Source organism: Ascaphus truei, chromosome 17, assembly GCF_040206685.1.
Source record: "Ascaphus truei isolate aAscTru1 chromosome 17, aAscTru1.hap1, whole genome shotgun sequence".
Classification (NCBI taxonomy): Eukaryota; Metazoa; Chordata; class Amphibia; order Anura; family Ascaphidae; genus Ascaphus; species Ascaphus truei.
The window spans coordinates 36,125,758-36,151,609 of NC_134499.1; the positions used below are offsets into that span (position 1 = coordinate 36,125,758).

Here is a 25,852-nt window from a genome sequence, read left to right on the forward strand (position 1 = left end):
TGTAGATGAGTAGGGGGTCTCCTGAGCTGAACCGCATTGGTTTCAGCCTCGGGGACCCCCGACTTTTTTTTCCACTGACTGTTTATTGGTGATAAAAAGCCATTATAGCGCGATATGGCACTGTTATCACTGCTTTGTGAATCGCACAGCAGGCAGTATCGCGCAGGCATTTATCGCACTTAAAACCACCTACCACTGCTTTGTGAATCGGCCCCACAGAATAAAAATGTCATCAGTTTCTCTCCAAAGCTTCTCTTACACATAGATCTCTTACCATTTTTTACCTCCATTACAAAATGACAAGGCCAAATTAAATATCTATGGTGTAATTAGAAGGCCCATTGCCGTGCCTCTTCATATATAATTGAAGATTAATGTATTTGCATTATACCAATGTATCTGATGCATAAAATGGTTGAACAGTTCATACACAGCTGCAGGGGTTCTCAACTCCATTCCTCAAGACCCCCCTAACAGGTCAAGTTTTAAGGATATCCCTGCTACCCCATACTTGGCTGAATCAGTGGTTCAGTCGAAGAGCCTGCTTCAGCACAGGTAACATTTGTAGATTACTACTTTCAGAGGAGGGTAGCTAGACTTCACACGTTTTAACTCAAGTATCTAGTACAGGCATGGGCAACTCCAGTCCTCAAGAACTACCAACAGGTCAGGTTTTCAGGATACTCCTGCTTCAGCACAGATGGCTCAGTCAAAGACTGAGCCACTGATTGAGCAACCTGTGCTGAACCAGGGACTGATTGTGCCACCTGTGCTGAAGCAGGGATATCCTGAAAACCTGACCTGTTGGGGGTTCTTGAGGACTGGAGTCGAGAACCCTGGCACTGCTGTATTTTACCTGCAATTACTTTTCCAACAAAAATAAAGCTGAAATTATCAGGAAGTCTTTAGCAGAATAGTGTCAAACTTCTTATTTTAATGGAACGTACAAAATATACATTTTATATACAGTATATTTCTCCTTTGTCTAGAAAACCTTTTACCCCTGAGTCTGCCTATTTTATCTTTCACACACGTTTAAAGACACATTTAATTGGTTCCCAAATAAATTATTCAGTTAAAATGCTGATCTCAGTTTCCAGCCATAACTTGATCATTTGAATTTTAGGATTTGAATAACGTGTTCCTCATATGAAACATCCTTTTAAAGATAAACTTTTAAGAGACTTTCAATTTCCATTCTGTGAAATTGCCTGCGTGGGATTTCATATGAGCATGTGCCTTTCAAACCTGTCTTTCTTTGTACATTATTCAGTGTGTGTATATATATATATATATATGATCTGAAATGCATTTATTTTGTCAGGACTGTTAAAAAGGAAAGGCTTAAATGCTAAAAGGTTACCTGCATAGCATTATATATTCCCAATGTGCTAAAATACAGCTGATTAAAGGCCTAATTTGTTGGCTTCAATAAAAAATGATTTTACATGAATCTGAAGTGATACCAGTCTTTCATCAAAAATCTGAGAAATACCGTGTGGTTTTTTATTGAAAGGTTGGTGTATTGATAGAATCGGCTCTCAGCAGAGATAGAGGCTGTAAATACTACTGTGAAATTATTCAAGATTTAGGTTGCGTAAATTAATTTAGTGAATCAATAATCAAAGGCAGATTTGGTCAACTAGGAAAGTATGACAATAATGCTTTGCAATCTAACCGTGCAATTAGTATTTTCTAACCCATCCAGTCAGGGGACAGTAGCTTTCTTGCCAGTTAGATCTTATATTTAACATTTTCTTTGATACGGGTCTTTGCCTTGTAAATGAAAGTGAAACGGTTGAAAATCCATACACATATTTCTCTCTCACACACACACTTCTCTCTCTCTCTCTCTCTCTCTCTCTCACACACACACCTCTCTCTCTCTCTCTCTCTCTCTCACACACACACCTCTCTCTCTCTCTCTCACACACACACACCTCTCTCTCTCTCTCTCTCTCTCACACACACACACCTCTCTCTCTCTCTCTCTCTCTCTCTCTCTCTCTCTCTCACACACCTCTCTCTCTCTCACACACACCTCTCTCTCTCTCTCTCTCACACACACACCTCTCTCTCTCTCTCTCTCTCTCACACACACACACCTCTCTCTCTCTCTCTCTCTCTCTCTCTCTCTCTCACACACACACCTCTCTCTCTCTCTCTCTCACACACACACCTCTCTCTCTCTCACACACACACACCTCTCTCTCTCTCTCTCTCTCTCTCTCTCTCTCACACACACCTCTCTCTCTCTCTCTCACACACACACCTCTCTCTCTCTCTCTCTCTCACACACACACACCTCTCTCTCTCTCTCTCTCTCTCTCTCTCTCTCACACACACACACCTCTCTCTCTCTCTCTCTCTCTCTCTCTCACACACACACCTCTCTCTCTCTCACACACACCTCTCTCTCTCTCTCTCTCTCTCACACACACACCTCTCTCTCTCTCTCTCTCTCTCTCTCTCTCTCTCTCTCTCTCACACACACCTCTCTCTCTCTCTCTCTCACACACACACCTCTCTCTCTCTCTCTCACACACACACCTCTCTCTCTCTCTCTCTCACACACACACACCTCTCTCTCTCTCTCTCTCTCTCTCTCTCTCTCTCTCACACACCTCTCTCTCTCTCACACACACCTCTCTCTCTCTCTCTCTCTCACACACACACCTCTCTCTCTCTCTCTCTCTCACACACACACACCTCTCTCTCTCTCTCTCTCTCACACACACCTCTCTCTCTCTCTCTCACACACACACCTCTCTCTCTCTCTCTCTCTCTCTCACACCTCTCTCTCTCTCTCTCTCTCTCTCACACACCTCTCTCTCTCTCTCTCTCTCACACACACACACCTCTCTCTCTCTCTCTCTCTCTCTCTCTCTCTCTCACACACACACACACACACACACACCTCTCTCTCTCTCTCCCCTCCTTCCCCTCTCTCTCTCTCACACACACACACTACCCTCTCTCCTCCTCCCTCTCCTTCTCACACACGCTACCCCTCTCCCGCTCACACTCTTTTCCCTGTCTCTCTCACTCTTTCCCTTTCTCTCACACTCTTTCCCCCTCTCTCACACTCTTTTCCCCTCTCTCACACTCTTAACCCCTCTCTCACACTCTTTCCCCCTCTCTCACACTCTTTCCCCCTCTCTCACACTCTTTTCCCCTCTCTCACACTCTTACCCCCTCTCTCACACTCTTTCCCCCTCTCTCACACTCTTTCCCCCTCTCTCACACTCTTTTCCCCTCTCTCACACTCTTTTCCCCTCTCTCACACTCTTACCCCCTCTCTCACACTCTTTCCCCCTCTCTCACACTCTTTTCCCCTCTCTCTCACTCTTTTCCCCTCTCTCTCACTCTTTTCCCCTCTCTCTCACTCTTTTCCCCTCTCTCACACTCTTTTCCCCTCTCTCACACTCTTACCCCCTCTCTCTCACTCTTTTCCCCTCTCTTTCACTCTTTTCCCCTCATCCCCCCATACCCCTACCTGTTAAGCGGGAGTGCGGGTTCCAACCTTATCTCCAATAATATCTTTTTTCCTTGGATTAGCATGATATATTTTGGTCTCTACTGCACTGCTTTGAGTTTGTGTCACTTTAACCAACCATGACCTCATTGGGGATTATTCATTAAGTTCCAACAGTGCCACAGTTGCACAGAAACTCCCATTGAAGTTACAATGGTTTGCAACTTTTTCTCCAAAACAGAAATGGTAAAATGAGCCATATTCAACTTCAGCAGCAACTGGTTTGCACGTTTGTACTTTTGAATTAAATAAAGAGGAAAGCTGGTGAAGCCCTCACATCCCATCTCATTACACTCTATGGGATATCACTTAAAAGCCAAGTTGATTAATAGACCAGTGGGCATGTGGATTATATAATCTCCGACAAAATGAGCAGCACAAGAAAAAAAAATAACATCAGCAGGTAAACGTCTGATTAATACAAACTTTAAAGGGGGTTTGTATTCCATTGAGTAGCCCTTCAAATAATAATACTGTAACAGGCTGTGATTGATATAAAAGACTTCACTTGTTATGTTTTTCTATACTGTAGGTACAGTACCTAATTGACTCAACCGGCAAACCGCCATAAGCATTCTTACATCATAATTTGCTTTGTAAAACAATGGAAATACGGCAACTGGCTAGTCTTGCCAGAAGACCATAGTTACTACTTGTTTTCATTACTGGTTTGACATGTATTTCTCTAAGGCAGTATGATCAAAATAGCCCAAAGTATTGTTGGCTTTTAATTCTGTTGCCAGGTAGCAGTTTTAAAGAAGTACAGTAGTATGTGAATAATTTGTCTAGCTACCGTTATCTGACTTTTCCTGCAACTTTATATATCGAAAGTATACAGTGTTTCATTGCCTTATTGCAGATTGTATAATGCAAACCTGTTCAACCATAATGACTGCACCACCTGTGCTGAAGCAGGGATATCCTGAAAACCTGACCGGTTGGTGGCCCTTGAGGACTGGAGTTGGCCGCCCCTGCCTTAGGGAAATCAGTGATCCACAACATACATTATACATGCTATGCTGCAATTAATCTGGCATTATTATTGATGTTTCTGGCACCGTTTCATACTGTAGTTGAATATTTAACAAACAAATGCCTCTAATCCCCAAAGACTTTTTGCTGTAAAAGAGATTTGGGATAGGATTTAAATAGGCAAAATAAATATAAAGTTTCTGCCAATTTGCCCTACATTAAAATAATGAAACACCATTGCTATACTGTACTGTATATACTTAACACAGTTGTTTATTTAATTAAATCAGCAATACTACATTCCTCCCTTTTTTAATGTAAAGAATGTGATGATGCACTGTATAATTTTACATTCTTACCTAAGATGGCAATTGTTTGGTGCTCCTGTTATAAATCTGTAAAAATCCTGATTGTGTGCCTAACGAAATGGCCGCCTATTGACTCTGTGCTGCACTCCGTGAAATGCTGCAGCTGATAAGTAACATTATATTACTAAGATTAACACAGTATTGTTACAGCATTCAGAGTAATAGACAGTGCTTTTTGGAACACAGCAACAGATCTGTTTGTGATACTTAGTTGCCAAAGGCCAAAGCTCAAAAAGGTGTGTGCGAGAGCCTGTTCCAAAAGAGGAAGTGGATATGACTTTGTAAATGGTTGCTCTAGCAACCACAAAAATTTCAGTACATTAAAAAAATCGTTAAAATTGGCCCTAGGTTACAAACAAAACGCAGAGAGTATGATCGAATACTACAGAATTGATTTATTTGTAAAAAAAAAAACAAGATTTTTCACGTTTTGCTGCTTTTATTAACAAGGTACATTGTAGGGGGATACATACATCAGGGAACTAAAATGTAGTACATTCAAAATAAGGTAAAGCGATCCGATTTCTACAAGCAAGCCCTAAACTTGCAGTTTATGGTTTCCATGGTATTACAGTATGTCAAATAAATGCGCTTGTCTGGTTATTGACTCTGTGCTAATTACTGTACATGAGCCTAGTGTACCATGGCACCATTTTGCTTTCAGACTTTAACTTTACTTCTTTTCAAGAAGTACCTTAAGCTCACTGTCTGACTATTCATAAACAAAGAGACCAAGGGAGAGATTCACCGAGCGACAACGCGGAATACCGCACCTGACCCGGCACTGACTGGCGTTTAAATCAATGGCAGGTAGTGTCGTACCATCGGTGCTTAGTCAGTGCCAGCTACGGAGGAAATTCTGCGCTTTGCAGCACTTACCGTTCTCCGTCTCACCGTTTCGCAATATATACGGTTTCCATGTTAATGATTTTGCATTAATAATCTATGCACAATGATCAGATTTTGTGTACTAAAGAATAGTAATACAGTACGTACTGTCGCGGCCGAGTTTATTCTTACCTTTACCCGGTCTCGGCCGCGACAGTAACCAGGCGCGCGCCGGGTTGTCCCGTGCGCGCGGCGAAGCCTCGGAGGAGCGGTCCTCAGATCGGGGCTTCCCTCTCTCCTCTCCGGGTCCGCCGGGTCCCCCGGAACCCCCCACCGCCGTCCCCCACATCGCGGGACACCAGGGCTCCCTCGGGGAGCCCTGGGCACGCGTGCATGGGGCGCAGGCACCCGATGAAGCGTGACCGCGCATCGGTGACGCGCGGCACGCCGAGGGGATTTGGCTAGCAAACCGGGACATGTCCCGGCTTGCGGAACTAGCCAGCTACGAATAAAACGTGTCGCCAGTGTATATCTATTCTTGTTCCGTACATGTGGGAACTGTCGCTAAATGCTTTTCCTACGTACAAAATGCAACTTTATACAAACAGTTTTAAATATAAAAAATATGACATTTTAACAAGCCTGAAAGATCATCTTCCACCTAAGAAAGCATCGTCTCAGTACACATTGTTTGTGTCTGCGATTTCAAATGTATATATACTGTATGATTAATTTATGTTTAATAATGTTTGTTCTTGTAGGTTTGAAAAATATGCTCTAATATCAGCTTGACATGTATGTAAAGTTCAGTGGAATGTGTACATTAATATATAATGACAATATTATGCATGTGTTTTCCATATGATGTTTGCAGCATTTACCCTTGAAGGCATGGGTGTCCCATCTGCTTTTAGTAGGCAACTGGCTTACTAAGACTATGTTGAATGATTCTTTTGGCTGCTGACCTTATGCTTAGAACTATGACATTTCAGCCAATGGGTCTTTGCTGCTCAATGCTTTTTATCTGTCACAACCATTTAGTTATTTTAACAAACAATACTAACAACAAGCTAAAAGATTCAACTTTCCTTAGCTTGAAAGAATGTTGGATCTTAAAAAAAATACATATATATATATATATGTTTGATTTCTACTGTTGGTAGTTTGTCAAATCAATACATATACTGTATATTATAAGTATTTTATTTGAAGTTTCTGAACTTCAGCCAATGGAACCTGGAGAAAAAAAAGTAACGTTCTTTCTTTCTCACTGAAAAAAAAACCCAGTGTGAAAGTATGGATTATTAGAATGGATTATTATCATTATCCTAAACTTTGGGGTGGGGGGGGGGTGGAGGGGGGTTGTCTAAATAAAAAAAAATTGGATGGGAAAATATGGAGCATCAAAAGTGAAACCACAGGATAAAATTAGTTTTATGGGGAACACGTATAAGCACCAGCTGAAAAGGTCTTGTGGTGAGAAATAAAAGGGGGCAAGAGCTTTTCCACTTAAAAATCATATTTAACCTCTTTATTGCCGAATGGACATACGTGGGCCATACGTAGGCCAGGGGTGGGCAACTCCAGCCCCCCAGGGCCACCAACAGGTGTCTCAATCCGTGGCTCAGTCGAAGACCTGTACTGAAGTAGGGATAGCCTTAAAAACTGACCTGTTGGTGCCCGTTGAGGACTGGAGTTCCCCATCCCTAGTGTAAGCCCTTATGGCCAGCATGTCCGTGGCCCTTATGATCTATGTCGTGGCACTATTCTCATTTTCTAAAGGTAGATTGTGATACCTCGATCTGCATGGACGGGGAGGACTTTCCCCTTCCATCAACATCACCAGAATAACCACAAGATCGTGTGATTGCTGTGGAGGAAGTGCCGTAGAGGACTGTAGCCACGTAGGACCCTCTGGCCAGGGCCAGCTGGGATGTTTGTGGGGCTCAGTGCAGGAACTTTATCTCCCTGTGCCTCAGCCACCAAAACATAGATCAGGGGCGGCCAACTCCAGTCCTCAAGAGCCACCAACAGGTCAGGTTTTAATTATATCCCTGCTTCAGCACAGGTGGCTCACTTAGTGGCTCAGTCAATGACTGATCCACCTGTGCAGACGCAGGGATATCATTAAAACTGACAGGTTGGTGGCCCATAAGGACTGGAGTTGGCCACTTCTGACAGATTGTAAATGCTATGGGGCAATGACTTGGGCCTGCACAAATTCTATGTACTGCACTTCGTATACTGTAAAAAAAAATCTACTGTATTATATATCATTAGTCTTTAAAAGAAAATGGAGAAGCAGAGCATCTACAAAATGATTGTAAAACATACTGGACACCTAACAAGCTCCTATTGAACCCCCAAAATAACCACAACTAAAAGTAAACTAAAAGACCATTTTATTTAATAGATATTTATACATATATATTTAGGCACTGTACCGTGTATGGGTTTCACTGGATGTGCACTGAACTCTGTCTGTGTTTTATGTTCTGTCTCTGGTTTTAATTACATCTACAAAATGATACAGAATAAAAAATGATGAGTAATCATCACTGTAGAAAGCATAACATATTCTCCATGTCACAGTAAAAAGATACTTATTGTTGCAAACATAGTTGAGAATTCTCCATTCTCCATCAATCTCTACAAAATAGGAGATACTTGTTGGGTATAGTTTAGAATCTTTCAACATGATCAGTATTCCCTGGCTTATTTCTGGGTCTCCTGTAGAAAATATAGATGAGAAACAGAATTCCCATGCAATCTGCAGACAGGTGTACATACAGTACAAGTACTTGAAACACTTCATATTCATAATTGGTAGTGTTTCAGAGAGGCATTGCAGTACATACTTAACAATGCCTGCAAATCTCCATTTGCCCTACATAATGCAGGATATGGGCAATGGGTTAAAGGTTGGATAGTATAATTGATAGAATTTGAATTTCATGCTGAATAGGAACCTATAAAAACATCATTAGTCTGTGGACATGATGGTTTCTCTGCAGCAGTTTAAAACATGATGAATGATGTGATTGAAAGCTCACAGCAGGGGAGTGTCATAGCTCAGGTCCCCAAGGCTATTTAGGGACTGCATTCACTTCACATTTTTTTCGATGTAAACATTACCCTCTTTAATAACATCTTCATTCATTAAGAATAGGAAAACTGGCAATATATGAAAGGGAAAATGTACACATGTATGAGCTATACATAGGAGATTCAAATAATGATATACATGTATTTATATTGGTTTAATGCAATGTACACAGGTAGATGCATACAGTATTATTTAATGCTAGGATTGATGTATTTGTTCTATTATAAGGTTTTGTTATTTTTTTTAACTCCTGGTATACTTTTGATTTAATGTTTCAGGTTTCTTAGGTTTATTATGTCAAAAAAAAACTGCATTTACAACGCTTATTATTTGTCTTCAACACAGGAAAGTCAGAGTCAATCCTTCCAATGGACGTCCAGCCCCAAAGCAGGTCACAATACTGCACAATGCTCTCAACCTTCTCAGCGCTCTCAATCAGCTGATGTATCTTTGGAGGATGCCTCTAGAAGCCCAGAATATATGTCAACTGGAAAGTCTGTAAGTTCTACTCACAAGGACGCCACTTCAGCAAATGCTCGCCCTTTGACTATAAAAGCGATAGATTTTGACAGCCTTCAAAATAATCTGATGCCTACCCGCAGTTTGTCTCCCGATGGGGGCAGACCAGAGATCTCTATGGAAAATCTAATCAGGTCTAAAACCCAACAAGCTATATCCGTTAACAAGCCAAGAACTTCAATGATCCAAAAGTCCCTAAGAGAAATCCCGAAGGAGGATGGAGGACTGACAGCGGATTCACCTGTAAGTGATTCGAACTCATTTATTGTATATTTGGTTTCTTTAAACCTTCACAAACAAACATGGCAAAAGTGAGCCAAGCTCTTTAACTGATTGCCGAGTAAATCAGAGACGTTCTGAGAATACTTCCCCTACATTGGGGTAGGCTTTCTGTGGTTTTAAAAAAACAATGGAAAGAAGGGCATATAATAACAGACCTGCTTCCAATTGATTGATTCTGGGAAGTTTATATTTCCCCACTGCGAAAGGGAATTGATTCAGGAAGGTTTATATCTCCCCACTGTGAGCTTTGGTCAGTTATATACAGGCTTTGTTTATCTTCCCTACAGAGGATAAAAAAAAAAAGTTGGAAAGGTTATGAAAGGTTTACAAGTAAAAGAGCAATGAAGAATCTAACAGAATATCCAATTGGTATTTCTTAATGGTTCAGTCAGATACCTTTCCTACTTGGTGGTAGAAAAGCAATTTAACATTGTTGTTTTGTCTTCTTCTGTTTCTAGTTTGTTTTTATTTGTGCATGTCACAACATTTAACGCGGCTACCTGCTTTGTGTGGTCTTATTTTTGGGTTGATAAATAGGTGCGATACGGAGGTTGAACTTTGGCGAATAATTTGGTAACCATTCCCCCTGCATTTGTGCGTAGGATTTTCCCAACTATTTCTGGAAAAGAACGTTCCATGTTAACACGTTAAAGAGACCCATAAATATAATCACACCGTCTTTCTGCAAGGTGGATAGATTTTGAGTCACAGCCAAATTATATATATATATGCGCTGTTCTATGCACACAGTATAATCCATCAGCATCTTCACCCTTGTTGATAATTCTCTCTCCCTCCTTTTTAAATTCTTCATTTTCTTTACCTTCCATCCCTATTCCTGTCTTTGCAGCCTCTCTTCACAGTTTTTCCTTTTAAAATCTTAATTTATTAGCAGCATGAGAGGAAGGGGAAGGGGGAAGCCAGCAGGACCAAATTGAAACGAACCTCCTTGACTATTCAGCTCTCATGGACAGCCAAACTTCTGGGCTGCACTTGGAGATGGGTTTATACTGACTACCCCAGAGGGAGGGGGACTTGTATGTCATCATATATACCCCACTGAGAATATTCCGTTTGCCTGTCTGGTGTCTGCTGCTGCCAGGGGGGGACATTCGGGACTACTGTCCCAGGTCCGGTCAGTCATGTGGCCCGGGATATAACGTTTATGGCCACTGATTGAGCCACCTGTGCTGAAACAGGGATATCCTGAAATCCTGACCTGTTGTGGTGGCCCTTAAAGCTGGAGTTGGCCACCCCTGGTAATCACTGCTTCAGCCGCCCCCTCTATCTTCTGCTAATTCTGACAGCCTTTCAGTCTCCCCTATCAGACTGTGTTTCCGGCTAACCCCTCCCTGTGCATCTGTCTTTCTCCCCCTACTAGATTTTCAGATTACATCACCAAAGCATCAGAGAGGAGGGGGAAGCAAAGAGATGCATAGCAGGCACACACCCTTAGGCCGAGTCCATGGTGCAGGCGCGCCCGCGACGGAGCACATGGCGTTGCGCGTGCCTGTCAAGTGGGCGATTGGTGGACTTACAGATCCTGGTGACAGGGAGACTTGGCCGATGATGTCAGAGAGCTGGTCTAACCGCTCACGTGACCCGGCCATCGCGCGTCAAAATCAAATTATTTCACCACGCAAAAAATCGGCCGTGCCGTCGCACGCACTATGGCCGTCCTCGTTGAGGAACAGCCTTTTCTTTCAGCATGGACACCGCGCGGCCTTAGTGGACTCTCTAATGCCGAGAGGAACCTGAATTTAGTTGGCAGAATTGAAATCGTCGTCATCAGCCCTTGGCAACCCACTGCTGGATGAAGGCCTCCCCAGTAACAATATGTTATACTGAGATTAAAGATTACTAGTCACCGATTTCCATGCTGTCCCAATGCTCTAAAAACCCCAGAACTACAGTATTTCAGAGAACAACACAAATCGATGTGTTTTATTATATGCCTTGGCTCTCTCGCTTAAGAGGTGGTGTAAATTCCATGCATACTGTTGTAGCACATGTACCCCCCACCCTTTAGGAGATACAAGTTGCGGCTACTAGCTGTTGTGGTGCGGCATACCTGTGAGGGTTCAGGGGAGCTGAGTGGTCTGCGATGGGGTGGAGACCAGGACAAGCTTTTGGTGTCATCTTGGGTTCTGGGTTTGGTATCAGCGCCTCCAGATTCTTTGGGCTCCAAGCAGATTGGAGGCAGTCCCCTCTGATGCACATCTGTCATACACCACACGCACTGACTCAGTCCAGGCAGGTGTAAAATAGTAACTAAGGGGCTTTACTGCAGTCACTGCATAGATGGTATTACAGCAGTGCAGGGTCTCAGATGGTCCCAGGCATCTGGATGGTGCTTGCTCATGAGTCTGGAGCCTTGATGATTCAGGCCAGTCAGCCCTGCGGCCTGACTGGTCACTCGCAGGAGGGGAAGAGACTCATATCCTCTCCTTAGGAAGGAGGGGAACAGACTGATTAACTTTGGTTCTTCCCTTCTGAGGAACCAAAAGGGGAGGGCTCAGGGTCTGTACCTATACCAGATAGGCTGTTACCAGGCCATAAGTCACCACCACACTTCTGTCACTCAGAAGGGAACATAAAGGGGGTCGAAAGCCCACAGAATTGCCTGTCACAGCCCTTGATTGCTAGGGACTTAAGTGGCAGGGGGAAGAGACAGGCAGAAAATACTAACCATGTTACACTAATTTCATTGTCACGAAACAGCTATATTTGTCTGGTTTGGATATATAACAATGTCCTTTTCCAAGAGTTTGGACTGCACCATGTTTAAGTTGATGGGCCATCACTTTATTGTCTTTCCTGCGTTTATGATTTCCTGAAAAATAACTAATTACAATAATATATTTTCTATTTTCTATCTAAAATGAAAATGTAATTCAAATTGTGTTACACACACACACAAACACACACACACACACACACATACACAGTACACACACACACACACACACAATGTGGATAGAATAAAAATAGGTTGGCAAAATCAGCTTGACCCTAATTACAGCTAAATAGATGCCAGGTTTCCAACTCAAACCCTTTACTTTTAATATTTGGGAACTTAACATTGCGGTTTCATTTGCCTGGAGATTGTATCGCAGGTGGAAAAGCAGCCCGTTGTCAGGACATGTACAGTAGCTATTGGGGGGGATGTATCAAAGTAAAAAAGTGCGAATAGATGTTTGTTTTGACGCTTTGCTACATTTTCTGCTCGCGTTACTGTCAAATATATCAAAGCGTTTCTCACATCTGAAGCAAATTCTTGGCCAGGAAAGTTGCGCCCCTCGGACCTTCTGGCGGATTTTTTTGAGGCAAATACAAGATATAAAAGTGACGCGGAGTTTGCTACATCTCATTATAATCTGTGCGTCATGTAACTCCTCCCTAACTCTTCCTATTGATACTCCCCAAATCGCAAGGTGGCGCAAAACTTGGAGCAAGGAGACGCAAGATAAAAATGACGCTGCGCACATTTGTCTCCACCTTTACCCCACTTGTTTTATCCAAGACACATGCTGTGCTTCTGTTGCCACCCTCATATCTACAAATCATTCTCACACAGCATTTTATAGCCTACTATCCACTCAACGTTAAATGTGCAGAAGGTAGCTTCAAATGATATTTTATTTGCTCCTGAATAATTTTAAGTATTAAAACCCCCAGACTTAACATAAAATACTAATTAAAATGTTCTCAGGACTTGACAGCATTTATTGTGTTTCAGAGCAGCTGAAGTTGCTCTTCTGTATGTTTCTCTCAGTACTTTACATCTGTGAATCTAACCTAGAGATGTACTGTACATTGTTATGCTATGTGGGCTGACATACTGTATAGTCCTGATTCATCCGTCACCCATTATCCGCTCACAGTGGTAAGCTCTTTGTGGCAGACGTACCATTTTTCATTGTTCCCATTTACACCAGCAACACTTATTCTTGTATCGGTCATTTACATTTTGGGAAATGCCGCGTTCCATGTCCGAGGCAGATAAAAATGAACGAGAAGAAGAAGAAATGATGGACAGAAGTAATCTCAGTTGTCACTGTTCTAGGAGATGTGCAAAGCCAAGAGCTTTATTTATATGCAACTCCCCTGAACCACCTTTACATTGCTGGTCTTAAGAGAGAGACCACTTATGTCCCAGTAAGGCTGACGTCTAATAAAATAAACTGAAGTAGTCTTACAGCTGAACAGTTTCATGTCAAAGTGCATTACAGCACGGTTTCAGATAGTGGTAAACAGCCATTGCTAATCCCCCACTGCACAGCACTGGTAGAATGCTTACAAAACTATTAATGAAATTGATTTGGTAACTACTTGGTAAACTTTAAGGATCGCCTTGCTTAATGTTTTATTCATGATTTAATAGAGTTCTCTTTATTAAGTTCAAATATTTTTAATTAAGAAATAAAGTGTGGCCCTTTGGGTGATATTGCCACCATGCAGATAGTAATTAAACTTTTACACACGTATAGCTGCATTCAAACAATTCTGAATTAATTATTTGAGCCTAGTAGAATGGGAACGTTATTATGTTCATCTTTAAATGGCGAGATGTATGCCTTGTGTAACAGGATTTGTCATTGCAGCAAAAGTTTAAGAGCTTAATAAAAATGTCTTATCACCAGCATAAGATATAGGAAACCAAGATAAGCCTTTAATTAGCAGTGAGGGTATCTGTGAAAAAATAAGTTCTGGCTGATTTTTCTTCTCTCTTCAAAGCAACCTCCTATTCTTTGCAGATTGTAAGAACTAATGCAATATCTAGACAAACATACAAAAATATATATATATTTTATTTGATGTTTAGATAGATGCTTCCGTGAACATGACTATGGGTTAATAGGCATTGCAACTTGGAAGACACCTTTTTACTGGAATCAATGCACATAATGGAGCTTTGTCTCCAAAATGTAACGAGCATTATATTGTAGTTCAAGAAAGATTTCCATGTTTTCCGGAGCTATCAGAAGTGGCTTTGGCCGTGTACACAGCGTTTTTAGATGAATTTATGTTTTACAGCAAACGAAACACTAGATGAAAACTTCTTGGCCCTTTTGGCAAAACGATGCTACTTTATTTCTTATTGATAGTTAGGGATTGCTATGCTATTCCTGCACCAATCACCAGTGGGTTGTTAAATTATACCAGTGTACAATGTACTATTGTATCACCTGGAATGGGTTAATGCTAAATTATTCTTTAGGAGAGCTTTAGGGATGGCAGATCTCAGGAAAAGTGTAGCAGCACTACTGCTACATTCACACACTGCTACACTCACACACTGTTACACTCACAAACTGCTACACTCACACACTGCTACACTCACACACGGCTACACTCACACACTGCTACACTCACACACTGCTACACTCACACACTGCTACACTCACACACTGCTACACTCACAAACTGCTACACTCACACACTGCTACTCACACACTGCTACTCACACACTCACACACTCACACGAGCTGAACCCAGTTAATTTCAGCTCAAGGGACCCCGTGCTTCCTGAGATACTTACCTCCGTACGGGGCTACCGGTGTCTCAGCTCAGGGTTAAAGCCCCCGGTCACATGGGCCAATAGGAAGCCGTATATGATGTAATGGCTTCCTATAGAAGGAACATCTAAACCTGAGCAGGAGACACCGGAACCGCCTTCGGAGGTAAGTATCTCAGGAAGCAGGGGGTCCCCAGAACTGAAATTAATGGGGTTTTCGGGGAGAGGCGCCCTTAATAGTGGCACATACCCTAGGTATGGGGTACACAAAGTGGGGGGCGCAAGATTTTCTGGTGGGTGCGCGGCTGTTACAGAGGCCCCGCACTTCCCCGAAAGCATTTAAAATACATAAGGCCTCTGTAACTTTTACTTGCCTTCCCTTCCAGCGACGCGTCTCCATGGCAACCCGTCACATGATGCCACGTTGCCAAGGCAACGTGACATCACATGATCACGCAATGTCATTTGACGCCGGAGCCATGCAGGGAGTGGGGGCGCGTTCCAGAGGGGAGAGGAGACACGGGGCGCATGTAAGAAACATTGCCCACCCCTGCCCTAAGTAGTATTGCTATTACTCAGTGATAGTGGGATTGCTGGGAGCAAATGCGAGACATTTGCTTGTCTAATGTGCTATACGGGGTTCAGAGAGCACCACAGATACAGAAGGACCTATTAAGATTGTTCCACAAAAAATTGTACAATTTGAATACAAACATAGGACGTAGGAAAATTATTATAATAGTTTAAAAAAAATAGATTTCAAGATGGTGGACGCTACATTTACGATATCAAAACAATGACTTCCAAGTAAGATAGTACTGCTAGAGGACAACAGTTATAGGAACCATATAGGATCGCGACCAAGCCGTCGTTCCGCGCTTACTATAAGCGCACCCGACGGCGGCAATGCATTTGTTTTGACGGCGCGTCGCTGTCGCCGGCACTATAAGCGCAGCCTAAGGCAGGCGTGGGCATGATCGAGGGAAAATGTTATTGGGTATTAGACAACACAGGGATATGTTCAGACAACTGATGTTTTTCCTTAAAGAGTGTGTAAATTAGGTTATCTATTTGCTTTGAATATACTATTTAGGCAGCTGAACATGTTGCAGCAAAAATGTGTAAATTATTTTTGACATTCACCATAGATATTTCTAAAAAAAACAAAAACAAAAAAAAAGTGTTGCATTTTCTTTTGGACATATCCGCCCAGCTTATTCCTAATCTTTTTCATTCTAACAGCCTGTCTACGGCGTTATTTTTAGTCCATAATAGAACTGCATAAATCTCCTCCAAAACAGCTAATGTAACAATGTAAGAAATGTGTGAAAAATTGAGCTCTTGAAACATTAAAGCTGAATAAAAAGCTCATATATAAAATAATGACACAGGGATGATCTTTCTCCGTTCCAAGTAGGATCTAAGGAATATACCAACTCATAGAGATACAAGAATCCTTCTGTAGCTCGTTAGAAAAAAAGGACATGTACAGTACAACCCTGATCATTTTGATTTTAGCATACTTTCTTTTTTTAGAGAATCAGTATGAAACTCTAGAAATCTCTGCTGTACAGTAGTGTTTTGACATCTTAGCATACAGTACCCTCTAAATGAATTGCATTGGTCTTAAGATTGCTTCTGCAGTCTATGTTTCTCTGCATTCCGCAAAGAAGATAGAGAATGGCGTTGTAGGTCAGGGGTTGCCAACTCCAGTCCCCTCAACAGGTCAGTCTTCAACTGAGCTACTGATTGAGCCACCTGTGCTGAAGCAGGGATATCCTGAAAACCTGACCTGTTGGTGGGTGTTGAGGATTGGACTTGGGAACCCCTGGTATAGGTAATAAGTAATAATAATAGTTTATATTATCAGGAACGTGGAAAACCAAGTTCATACAAATACATACATATTTGCTCTTATTACCCATGTGGCTACTTATCAAAGTCTCCTGTCTTGTAAAAAGGGCAAAAAAGCAGCACAAGAATTATCAAAGAAAAAAAAATTGATGTTTTTAATATGATTTTTTTTGGTGGTGTTTTTGCTTCTTTTTGCTTTTTTTGGATTTGTTGCTGTTGCAGTTTTGCAGTGGGACTTTGAGGAATAGCTCCCCAATAATGCAGTTTTTAACTCTGTGGGTGTTTGTGTGTGTATATTTGGTGCTGTGCAAATTTAAAGATGTGAGCTTTTCCATTAGGATTATGACTGGAGAAACTACCAGGCCAGCAGACTGAGCGCCTCGGAGCTGCAGATGCTGGCCAGCCTGAAGAGGCAGCAAAATGAGGAACTAGAAGATACCGGAAAATCACATGGGCTAAGTCAATCTCAAATTGACCACTGTATGGTCAGCATGAGTACAAGCAGCGATGATACAACCACCTCGAATTCCTGCCTGCCACCAGTAAGTACACATTCCTATTATTGCCATCGAAGAGGGCATTATTATTAGTCTATAGACCGAACCTTTTTACATCCTATAACCATGGAGATCAACTTTACCAGCATGAAAAGTGAAAATGTACAAGTGGAAGTGTGTTTTCATGCAGGGTTTAGGCAGTATAACTTTGGTTAGGGGAAGGAAAGGCTATTACAGGAGGTATTTTGTGACTCCATCCTTCGGTCTGCAAGAATATACCAACTTAAAAAAGATACTGTCCTACCGCACTCCGTGAGGGACAGGCAGCATAGTCAATAATATCAACATTTCAGGGCAATACTCCTTCATCAGCGCCACAACTGTGAAAAATTGTGTTTCACCCTTCTATCATTGAGTAAAGCGAGAAGAGTTTATTGAGCCTCACATTATTATATTATCTGTATTTGATAAAACCGGGGAGAAAAATTTAGTTTTTCTGGGATCTTATCTCAGAGCTGGGGTGAGCACAGGTAATCCCATTAACCCTTTGAATGCACAGTCCCTCCTGCACACGCTTTGGGAGTGATCACATGATCGCGACATCACTGGAGGAGTCTCCTCTTCCGTTCCTGATCTGGTTAGATCGCGTTCAGTGCTCTATAGAAGCGCAAAACACTATCTTCCCTAGAAAACAGGCAACAAGATCATGATGTAGTTACAATGTCATGGAGCCCCTGGCGTGCCCACCTGATGATGTGAGAGCCATGTCATGGGACACAATGGATTACTGTTATTCTCATACTGCATGGTCACATGCACTTCAATATGGTCCTGATGAAGAACTAGCCAAGTTCCACTAAAACCTCCTTTAGCCTAAAGCTGAGAAGATGAAGATTAACAGTTTTGGTAATTCCATATTATCAGTTCGATAAAACAGCAACTCTATGGTATAATCAGGGCCGGCTTGATGGCGCTGCTATCGGAGCGACTGCGCTTACAGAGGCCCCGCGCTCTTCCCCAGTAAATTCGTTTAACGTTGTGGTGGTTAAATTAACCACCACAATATTTAAACTGTGATTTCCAGGGGAGAGCACGGGGCCTCTGTAAGTGCCGGCATGTCCTCCTGCTATCATGTGATGCCATGACAACGCAACATCACATGGTACGAAGGTGGCAAGAGGCCCCGCACATCATGTGATGGCACATTGTAGGAGGAGGAAATGCCGGCTCCTGAGGAGGCAATAGTCCCCACCATACTCGCTCTGCACCGGGCCTCACCAAACTCCCAGGGTCCCTGGGTATATTATATGTTGTTAAAACTTATCCTGTAAGAACATAGGAAAAGGTCTGAATAAAAAACAGCCATTCCAAGCAGCAGTTTCAAAACGGAATAATATATTTTTACATACCAAATTACTGGGGGGAAACGAACTCAGCCCATGGCTACCAAGCAAGTCTGAATTCATGCTGAAATATATTTGTGCTTTTTTTATTTTTTTATTGGATTATGAAAACATATTTTAATAACTTTAACATGTCTTTGGAAATGCTAATCCGCCTGTTTACTGTACGAATATGTAATCCCTTACACTGAAGCCTCAGTACACAAAAGCTATCAGCTTGGCACATTTAAACTCTGCAGTAGCCAATTTAGCTCTGCAGTAGCCAGTGCATTTCTGGACTATAACATGTGAAATGAAGTGCCCAGCAGGGGCTTTCCAAAGCAATGAAGCTTTCCTGTAAGTATGACAATATCCTTGATGAAAAAAAGATGAAACATAAAGCATTAGTGAATAGAAAGAGAATCCCTTGGCAAGCATGGCAGCTGTTCAGAGAACCGGTCTGCTGGCATTAGTTGTGTTAGACAAGCTTGTTATTGCAGCGGAACATAAATTGTTATAAATGTTTAACTTCTAAATGTTACGTGACAAAAGTTTGGAAAAGAAAAAGTTATGGGATATTTTTTTTCCCCCCTGTGGGTTATCTTTCAATCACAAAAGAGAACTGGGGCGCTCCCTCCAAATCCAATACTGATATAGTAGTAGTCAGACATGAACCATACTAGTGCTACACGTAAAGAAAACAATATATTAAAAACTCCTATATTTTAGGTAGCTATAACTAGCATCTGATCCCGAGTATCTATCAGGGATCATACCATATCTACCCACCTAGACCAAGGTGGGTACTAAAGGATACAGTCACGTGCTGTTCAATATAGCATTTAATTACGTTTTAACACCCTATTTTGTATTCATAGTTATTAATAAAGTATTTTAAATGTATCACTATACATTTGTTGTGAATGAGTGCTACAAGACTGGGTTCTTTTTCTTTAAATTGATACTATGAACCATACTAGCCCATAAAAAGATGATTTTGATTGCTGCTCAACCCCAGGACGAGGATCTTCCCCCGATCCTCGTAGTGTAGATATGTGAAAAGAAGAGTAGGGGGGCGCAATACAAGTAAAAGGGAATCAAGAGCGGTCCCTATCACACAAATAATAACACACAATGTTTGTGATGATGGAGGGAATAAATATAAATATGACAGTGTACTCACACGGCCGAGTGTGGTACTGGGTAAAGGTAATGGTATCTTTCACTGCTACCAGCTGTCAATCAAAGACCTTTCCTTTAAGACGCTCAGCAGTCTGATACCAAACGCTCATCTATATCTTCACACGTGTCTTCCACAGCTCACACAATGGTGGTATATGTGTATACAAGGGTGACACCACACATAAAGGTATATGGGTGTAGTTTATTAAGATGAAAAGTGAGCAAACGGTACACTCACAAGAGACCGCTCCGGTGAACGCAGCAGACTTCCGCGTCACGCTGCAGTGTCTTCCTTTGCCCCGCGTCCGGCGCTCAGGACTCCAGCAGGGCGCTTGAGCTGACTACGGTGGCCGATGGCGGTCAGTTGATACAAAGTACAGGGCCCCACATGAACAACGCGTTTCGCAAAGAATTGCTTCGTCAGGCGCCCGAGAGGTGGGGGGGAGGAGTGGGAGAGAGATTGGGGGGGAAGGGGGAGTGAGAGAAAGGGAGAGCGGGATGGGTGAGGGAAGGGAACAAAGAGAGGGGGGTGTTGCAGGGCTGCCGACACCTCCCCCCCTCTCAGCAACCCAGAGCCCAGGTTGAGAATCTAGTCCTGAGCCTCAAGCAAGCTATTGGGCGCTCTGCTGGTAATCCAATGGGCCGAGGCCCGACCAGAAGAAAAAGCCCTCCAAAAATCCATTCATGTATCAAAATAATCCAGTCTTGGCCACTTGACAGTCCTGAAGTAAATCATGCAGCCTATAAAGCAACCTAAACTAGCTCCTGGTGGCCTACAGCAATTCACATCTATGCATGTCCCTCAACAACCCATTTTCAACGTTAATTGAATCCCTTGATCCTCTCTCGCATGTAGAATTATCCTCAAAATAGTTCTTCAAGCTTCAAATCTTTTTATTTTCTATCTACAAATCAGACACCCATCTTCACACATCCCATCTCTACCATCGACTGAAGTATTATGCGAGGGCGTGACCTTTGTGTAGGGTCCATCGCTATTACATAACATGTTAGATGGCCACATGGTAAATTAAACAATCGGATTGGTTGAATAAGCACATGCTCATCTTTTAAAAGTACATGTATGTTCTATTTATGTTTGTGTAATGGTCTATTTTTGGCTACATAGTTACATAGTAATTAATAGGCTAATAGGGCTGTAAGTCATTCCTTTTAGGGAGTAGTCCTCAAGGCTATGCTTTAAAAAAAAACACTTTGTTTGCCATAGGGGATAGTAAGGCACTGCCAAGCAATGCCTTCCTAGTTACTTGTGTTTGCAAGGGGGTTAGTTAGTCCGGTGGTATGTATATATTAATCGCTTTGTAGGATGGAGAAGAGTTCAATTCTTTCCAAACGAATATGGCTAAATGTTCTCTAGCACGGGGAAAACACCTTCACAGCATACTGAAGAAGTGCCAAAGATGCATCATTAGATACAATGCATTGTAATATGGCACTCATGACAAAAACACAGAATGCTGTTAATACCGTACATGATACAGCTAATGACTAAAAAAGTAGCAGTGGAACTATACGGTTATCAACAAGACTGAAGAAAACAGAATCACAGTCATAGATAGGGCTTAATTGTGCAACATACCAGTAATATATTCTCAGCAGGCCTGATTCTGACATAACTGATTCAATCACTCATAAAACCACATCTATTTCTTCATATTTTAAAAGCAGTATTAGTAAGGCTTGTAGAAAAGGTATACTCAAATACATTTGATATCAATTTAGATGACACTGTATAATGTGGTTTTCCAGCTCGTTTGTTTAATTTAACAAACCAAATCATATTACTTTTCTGGGAACTGCTACACCACCTATTTTTGTTACAGGTTTGTTATCTGGCCGTAAACCACGGAAGTAAATTTGCACTGTAGGAGACAAAAGCCGTGTAATTTTGTGTGTATGGAAATGTTATTATTGTGAATGCTGCTTGGTTGTTCTCACAAATCAACAGATTGGTGTTTATCACCAAAGAGTACTGGCACGCCAGGTATAAATGCAAATAGTGTGAATTTAATGTGCTATAGCTTGCTAAAGGCCCTGCTATTGATCGGAGCATCTGTGTTGTTGTTATATTAAATGCATACTTCCCTAGCATTTAGAACGAGATTGTCCATGTTCCTTTGAGTTCTACAGTATTTCTTGGCAGTGGTCACTCAATTGTTAACATGGAGGCACCAACCATTGGTCTTCAAGGAGTTTGTGAGCGTGTAGATATTCTTACACTTTGGGGCAGATCCCCAAAGCTCAGTTAACCCAATATTAACTTAATTAGCGTTAGGTTAATTATAACGCCTATGCACTAAAGCAAACAACATAATGTATGGTTATTTTATTTATTCTGCGCATGCGTGACCTTGGACTTCCCCGCTCTACACATGCGCAGACATGGCGGCCCCCTTCTCGGTACCGCTGTATCGGCAGATCGCCGAAAAGCACTGCGCCGAGAAGCGGGCCCTGCTGTAGTCCGTATGATATGAAACATCCTACTGAACTTTGTGACAATGTTTAATCCCGATGGCAACATGCAGTGTTAATTTTATTTTCGATTATTTATTCAAATACATTTTTGTAAAATACATCAATTATAGCCAGAGAACAAAACCATTACTGTCCAGTTTGCAAAGTTTTCTTTCTAGCACTGTATTATATCCCATAGGCAATTTACGTCAATTTCCTTTCAGCTATTTTATGGAACATTTCACAAAATGATTTCTCACTTTCCCCAGAAAGTTGTATTTTTTTTCTCCATATCTCAGAGCTTCCTCGCTGGTACTAATACAGTGCTGGTTTAAGGCGAATGTTACACTAATCTTACTTCTGAGGCCCAGATGCACTAAACTGCGATAAAAATCAGGGAAAATTACGTAACCAAGATGGGTAACAGACGTTATTTTCCCTGAGTGTAGCGGGTATCCACTAAACTAATTATAGGAAAGAACAATCTTCGTCACCAAAAGCATTAGAGCAGGGCTGTAGAAATGGGGAGAGGAGCTCCCCTGAGTGTGCTCTAATAGACAAGGTGGAAATGGTAATTAAAGAAGGACAAATAAAGTTGATAGGACGGCAATAAATGAAAGTCTTGATGGTGGAGTGGGCCAAGTTGTGGATATAGTAAGCTTCACCGGTCATGCATAGGAAATCCACAAGTGTCCCCCCTATGTAAGAATGATAACCACAACCTCTCCGTGTCGGGACCCAGTGCTAAATTGATGATGTCATCTATGCCAGTCCTGATATACACGGTATATAACGGAGGTATGTGGGTAAGAGGAGGGAAGGAAAGGGGAATGGGAAGGAAGGGGGAACGGGGGGACACTTAGCTTGAGACCGATGTCCGTTCCCCTTGTGGTGGGGTGAATGGAGTCCTGGGTCACTCGCGGGGCATCGTGGCGATGTATACCTCTTTCCCCGACCAATTCACTCGGCGTAGGAGCGCTGGTGCGATGTCGCCGGACCGCAGCTCACCGGTATACCGCTGTGACTCCAACTCTTCAGCAGAGAGCTCTACACACAGTGTATTCGCTCCAGTAGGAAGTGCCGCCGTGACGTCATCTGTCAGCGTCTCACCGGTGTCCCGCTGGGGCATCCATCTCCTCGCCGGGAGCCCTTCACTCGGTGGACTCACTCTGGAGATGCCGCCGTGACGTCATATGTTTGCGTCTCGCCAACACCGGTATCTCTCTGCCAACCACCGTCACCGTAGGGGCTGGAATCCGCATACCATGGTCACCGTGAAGGGATCCGTCGGCCACAATCCACCGCAATGTGCCAAACGAAGGCTATAGCACGAAAGCCATCCTTGTGCGTGCTCCAATGGATGATAGTCAAAATATAGGCAAAAGAGATTGGGCACTGCAAAACGATGAGGCTGATCGTAGTTGATAAAATAAATTTATTAAGGCATGATAAGCCAAAAAATTAAAACAACACAGGAGTCCCCTGACGCGTTTCTCGCCTAACAGGGCACTTTACAATGCGAGGCGAGAAACGCGTCAGAGGACTCCTATGTTGTTTTAACTTTTTGGCTTATCATGCCTTAATAAATGTATTTTGTCAACTACGATCAGCCTCATCGTTTTGCAGTGCCCAATCTCTTTTGCTTATATTTAGAGCAGGGCTGGCCAACTCCAGTCCTCAAGGGCCACCAACAGGTCAGGTTTGCACGATATCCCTGCTTCAGCAGAGGTGGCCTGTCATTCTGCCTGAGCCACTGATGGAGCTACCTGTGCTGAAGCAGGGATATCCTGCAAACCTGACCTGTTGGTGACCCTTGAGGACTGGAGTTGGCCACACCTGCATTAGCGCAGAGATGAGATAACCAATAATATGCATTTTACAAAAAAAATCCAACGTGCGTTCCAATTAATACAATACCGAATTCCAACCACACACTAAAATTCATATGAATACACATAGGAAAGTTTGTAATTCATTTGAGCCTAATGTTACAGGTGTGAGCATGGCGGGGGAGGGTTCCACTGCTGCGGCTAAAGCATCAAATTTACAGGTAGTAAATTTGAGATTATAATAAATGGGATTGGGACTCACCACCCCAAAAACTTGTAGGACAGCTGTGTTTAAAACTAGCACTGCTGGGGAAAAAATGGAATTTGGAATTCTTTATTAATTGTTATAAATGCACAGGGGGATACTATGCTGTGCGGACGGACTGCTAACATGCTCAAACAAAGATGGGCTGACAGTAGGCGAAAACTTAAAAAGATGTTTGCGGACCATGCTGCAGAGACCAGGTGCACAAGAGGGTCCGGGACCCCCATCGGAATAGAGTTTATCCCCCTATGAACGGAGAATGATGGAGGTCATTTCAGGTGCTCAGGTTGTTCGTCTTCCATCAATGGCGGGCACAGGGGTTCCCTGAGGATTAAACCTGGTTAATTGAGGCATACAACGTATATAATATGTTGTACATCCAACATCTATCCAATGTTTCCATGTAATATTACTGCAAACCATCCATTTTTTACTGAACCCCACCCCTCTCTAATAGCGCGTCTGAGATCAGATGCATTGTAGGGAACCCCAATCCTCTCTAATAACGCGTCTGAGATCAGATGCATTGTAGGGAACCCCAATCCTCTCTAATAACGCGTCTGAGATCAGATGCATTGGTAATTCTTCTCTGTTTGGTACAATTTTCAAACAACCTGAAAATAGCAGGCTACCCTTTATGGATAATAAACACACAGATACAGATAACCCTTTATGGATAATAAACACACAGATACAGATAACCCTTTATGGATAATAAACACACAGATACAGATAACCCTTTATGGGCACCTGAGAAACCCGATGGTTCCTAGGAACCACGGTTCAAAAACACTGTTGCAGGGTTTACACAAAGTTGAACTTGGTGGACAATTTGATGCACTTTTTACTATTTTTAGTTCACGGAAACATTTTTTTAGTACATACTGGATCACCCTCTGTACGCACCGACCATTTATTTACTTAAAAAAGAAACAAGAATTTCTGATGTTCATGGCGCAGATTGTTAGGAAAGTACATAGGCATGCACAAGAGTCATTTTCAATTAGATTTTCGTGCCAAAAAAGCAACACTTAGTGCAAAGGCCCCAAGGCGTTAGTGACGAGTCACCTGATGGCACATGGGACATCAAATTGTGCATCTTTGGGCTTTTTTCTGTCTTCCACTCTAAAAAAAAAAAAAAAAGGGTAAATCCGATGCGGTTTATGCCCTTGAGATCCAGGACGTAGCTGCCATGTCATCAGGTTTGGCACTCCACTTTAATCAAGTGACTTTTGCGCGT

At 42.4% G+C, this 25,852-nt stretch overlaps 1 protein-coding gene and 1 long non-coding RNA gene across 3 annotated transcripts in view; one reads left to right on the plus strand and one right to left on the minus strand.

Moving 5' to 3' along the window:
- The window catches only part of CFAP20DC (CFAP20 domain containing), a 149,174-nt gene that overhangs the window by 93,742 nt on the left and 29,580 nt on the right, over nt 1-25,852 (plus strand). For both annotated transcript variants that reach the window (XM_075574786.1, XM_075574787.1), the window contains 2 exons: nt 9,155-9,571; nt 17,321-17,524. In XM_075574786.1, the coding sequence (XP_075430901.1) occupies nt 9,155-9,571; nt 17,321-17,524 (621 nt within the window). The remainder of the gene's footprint in view (nt 1-9,154; nt 9,572-17,320; nt 17,525-25,852) is intronic.
- Nucleotides 25,409-25,852, minus strand: part of LOC142468326 (uncharacterized) — a 36,854-nt gene continuing 36,410 nt past the window's right edge. The window contains exon 3 of the long non-coding RNA XR_012788632.1: nt 25,409-25,737. This is a non-coding gene — a long non-coding RNA (uncharacterized LOC142468326). The remainder of the gene's footprint in view (nt 25,738-25,852) is intronic.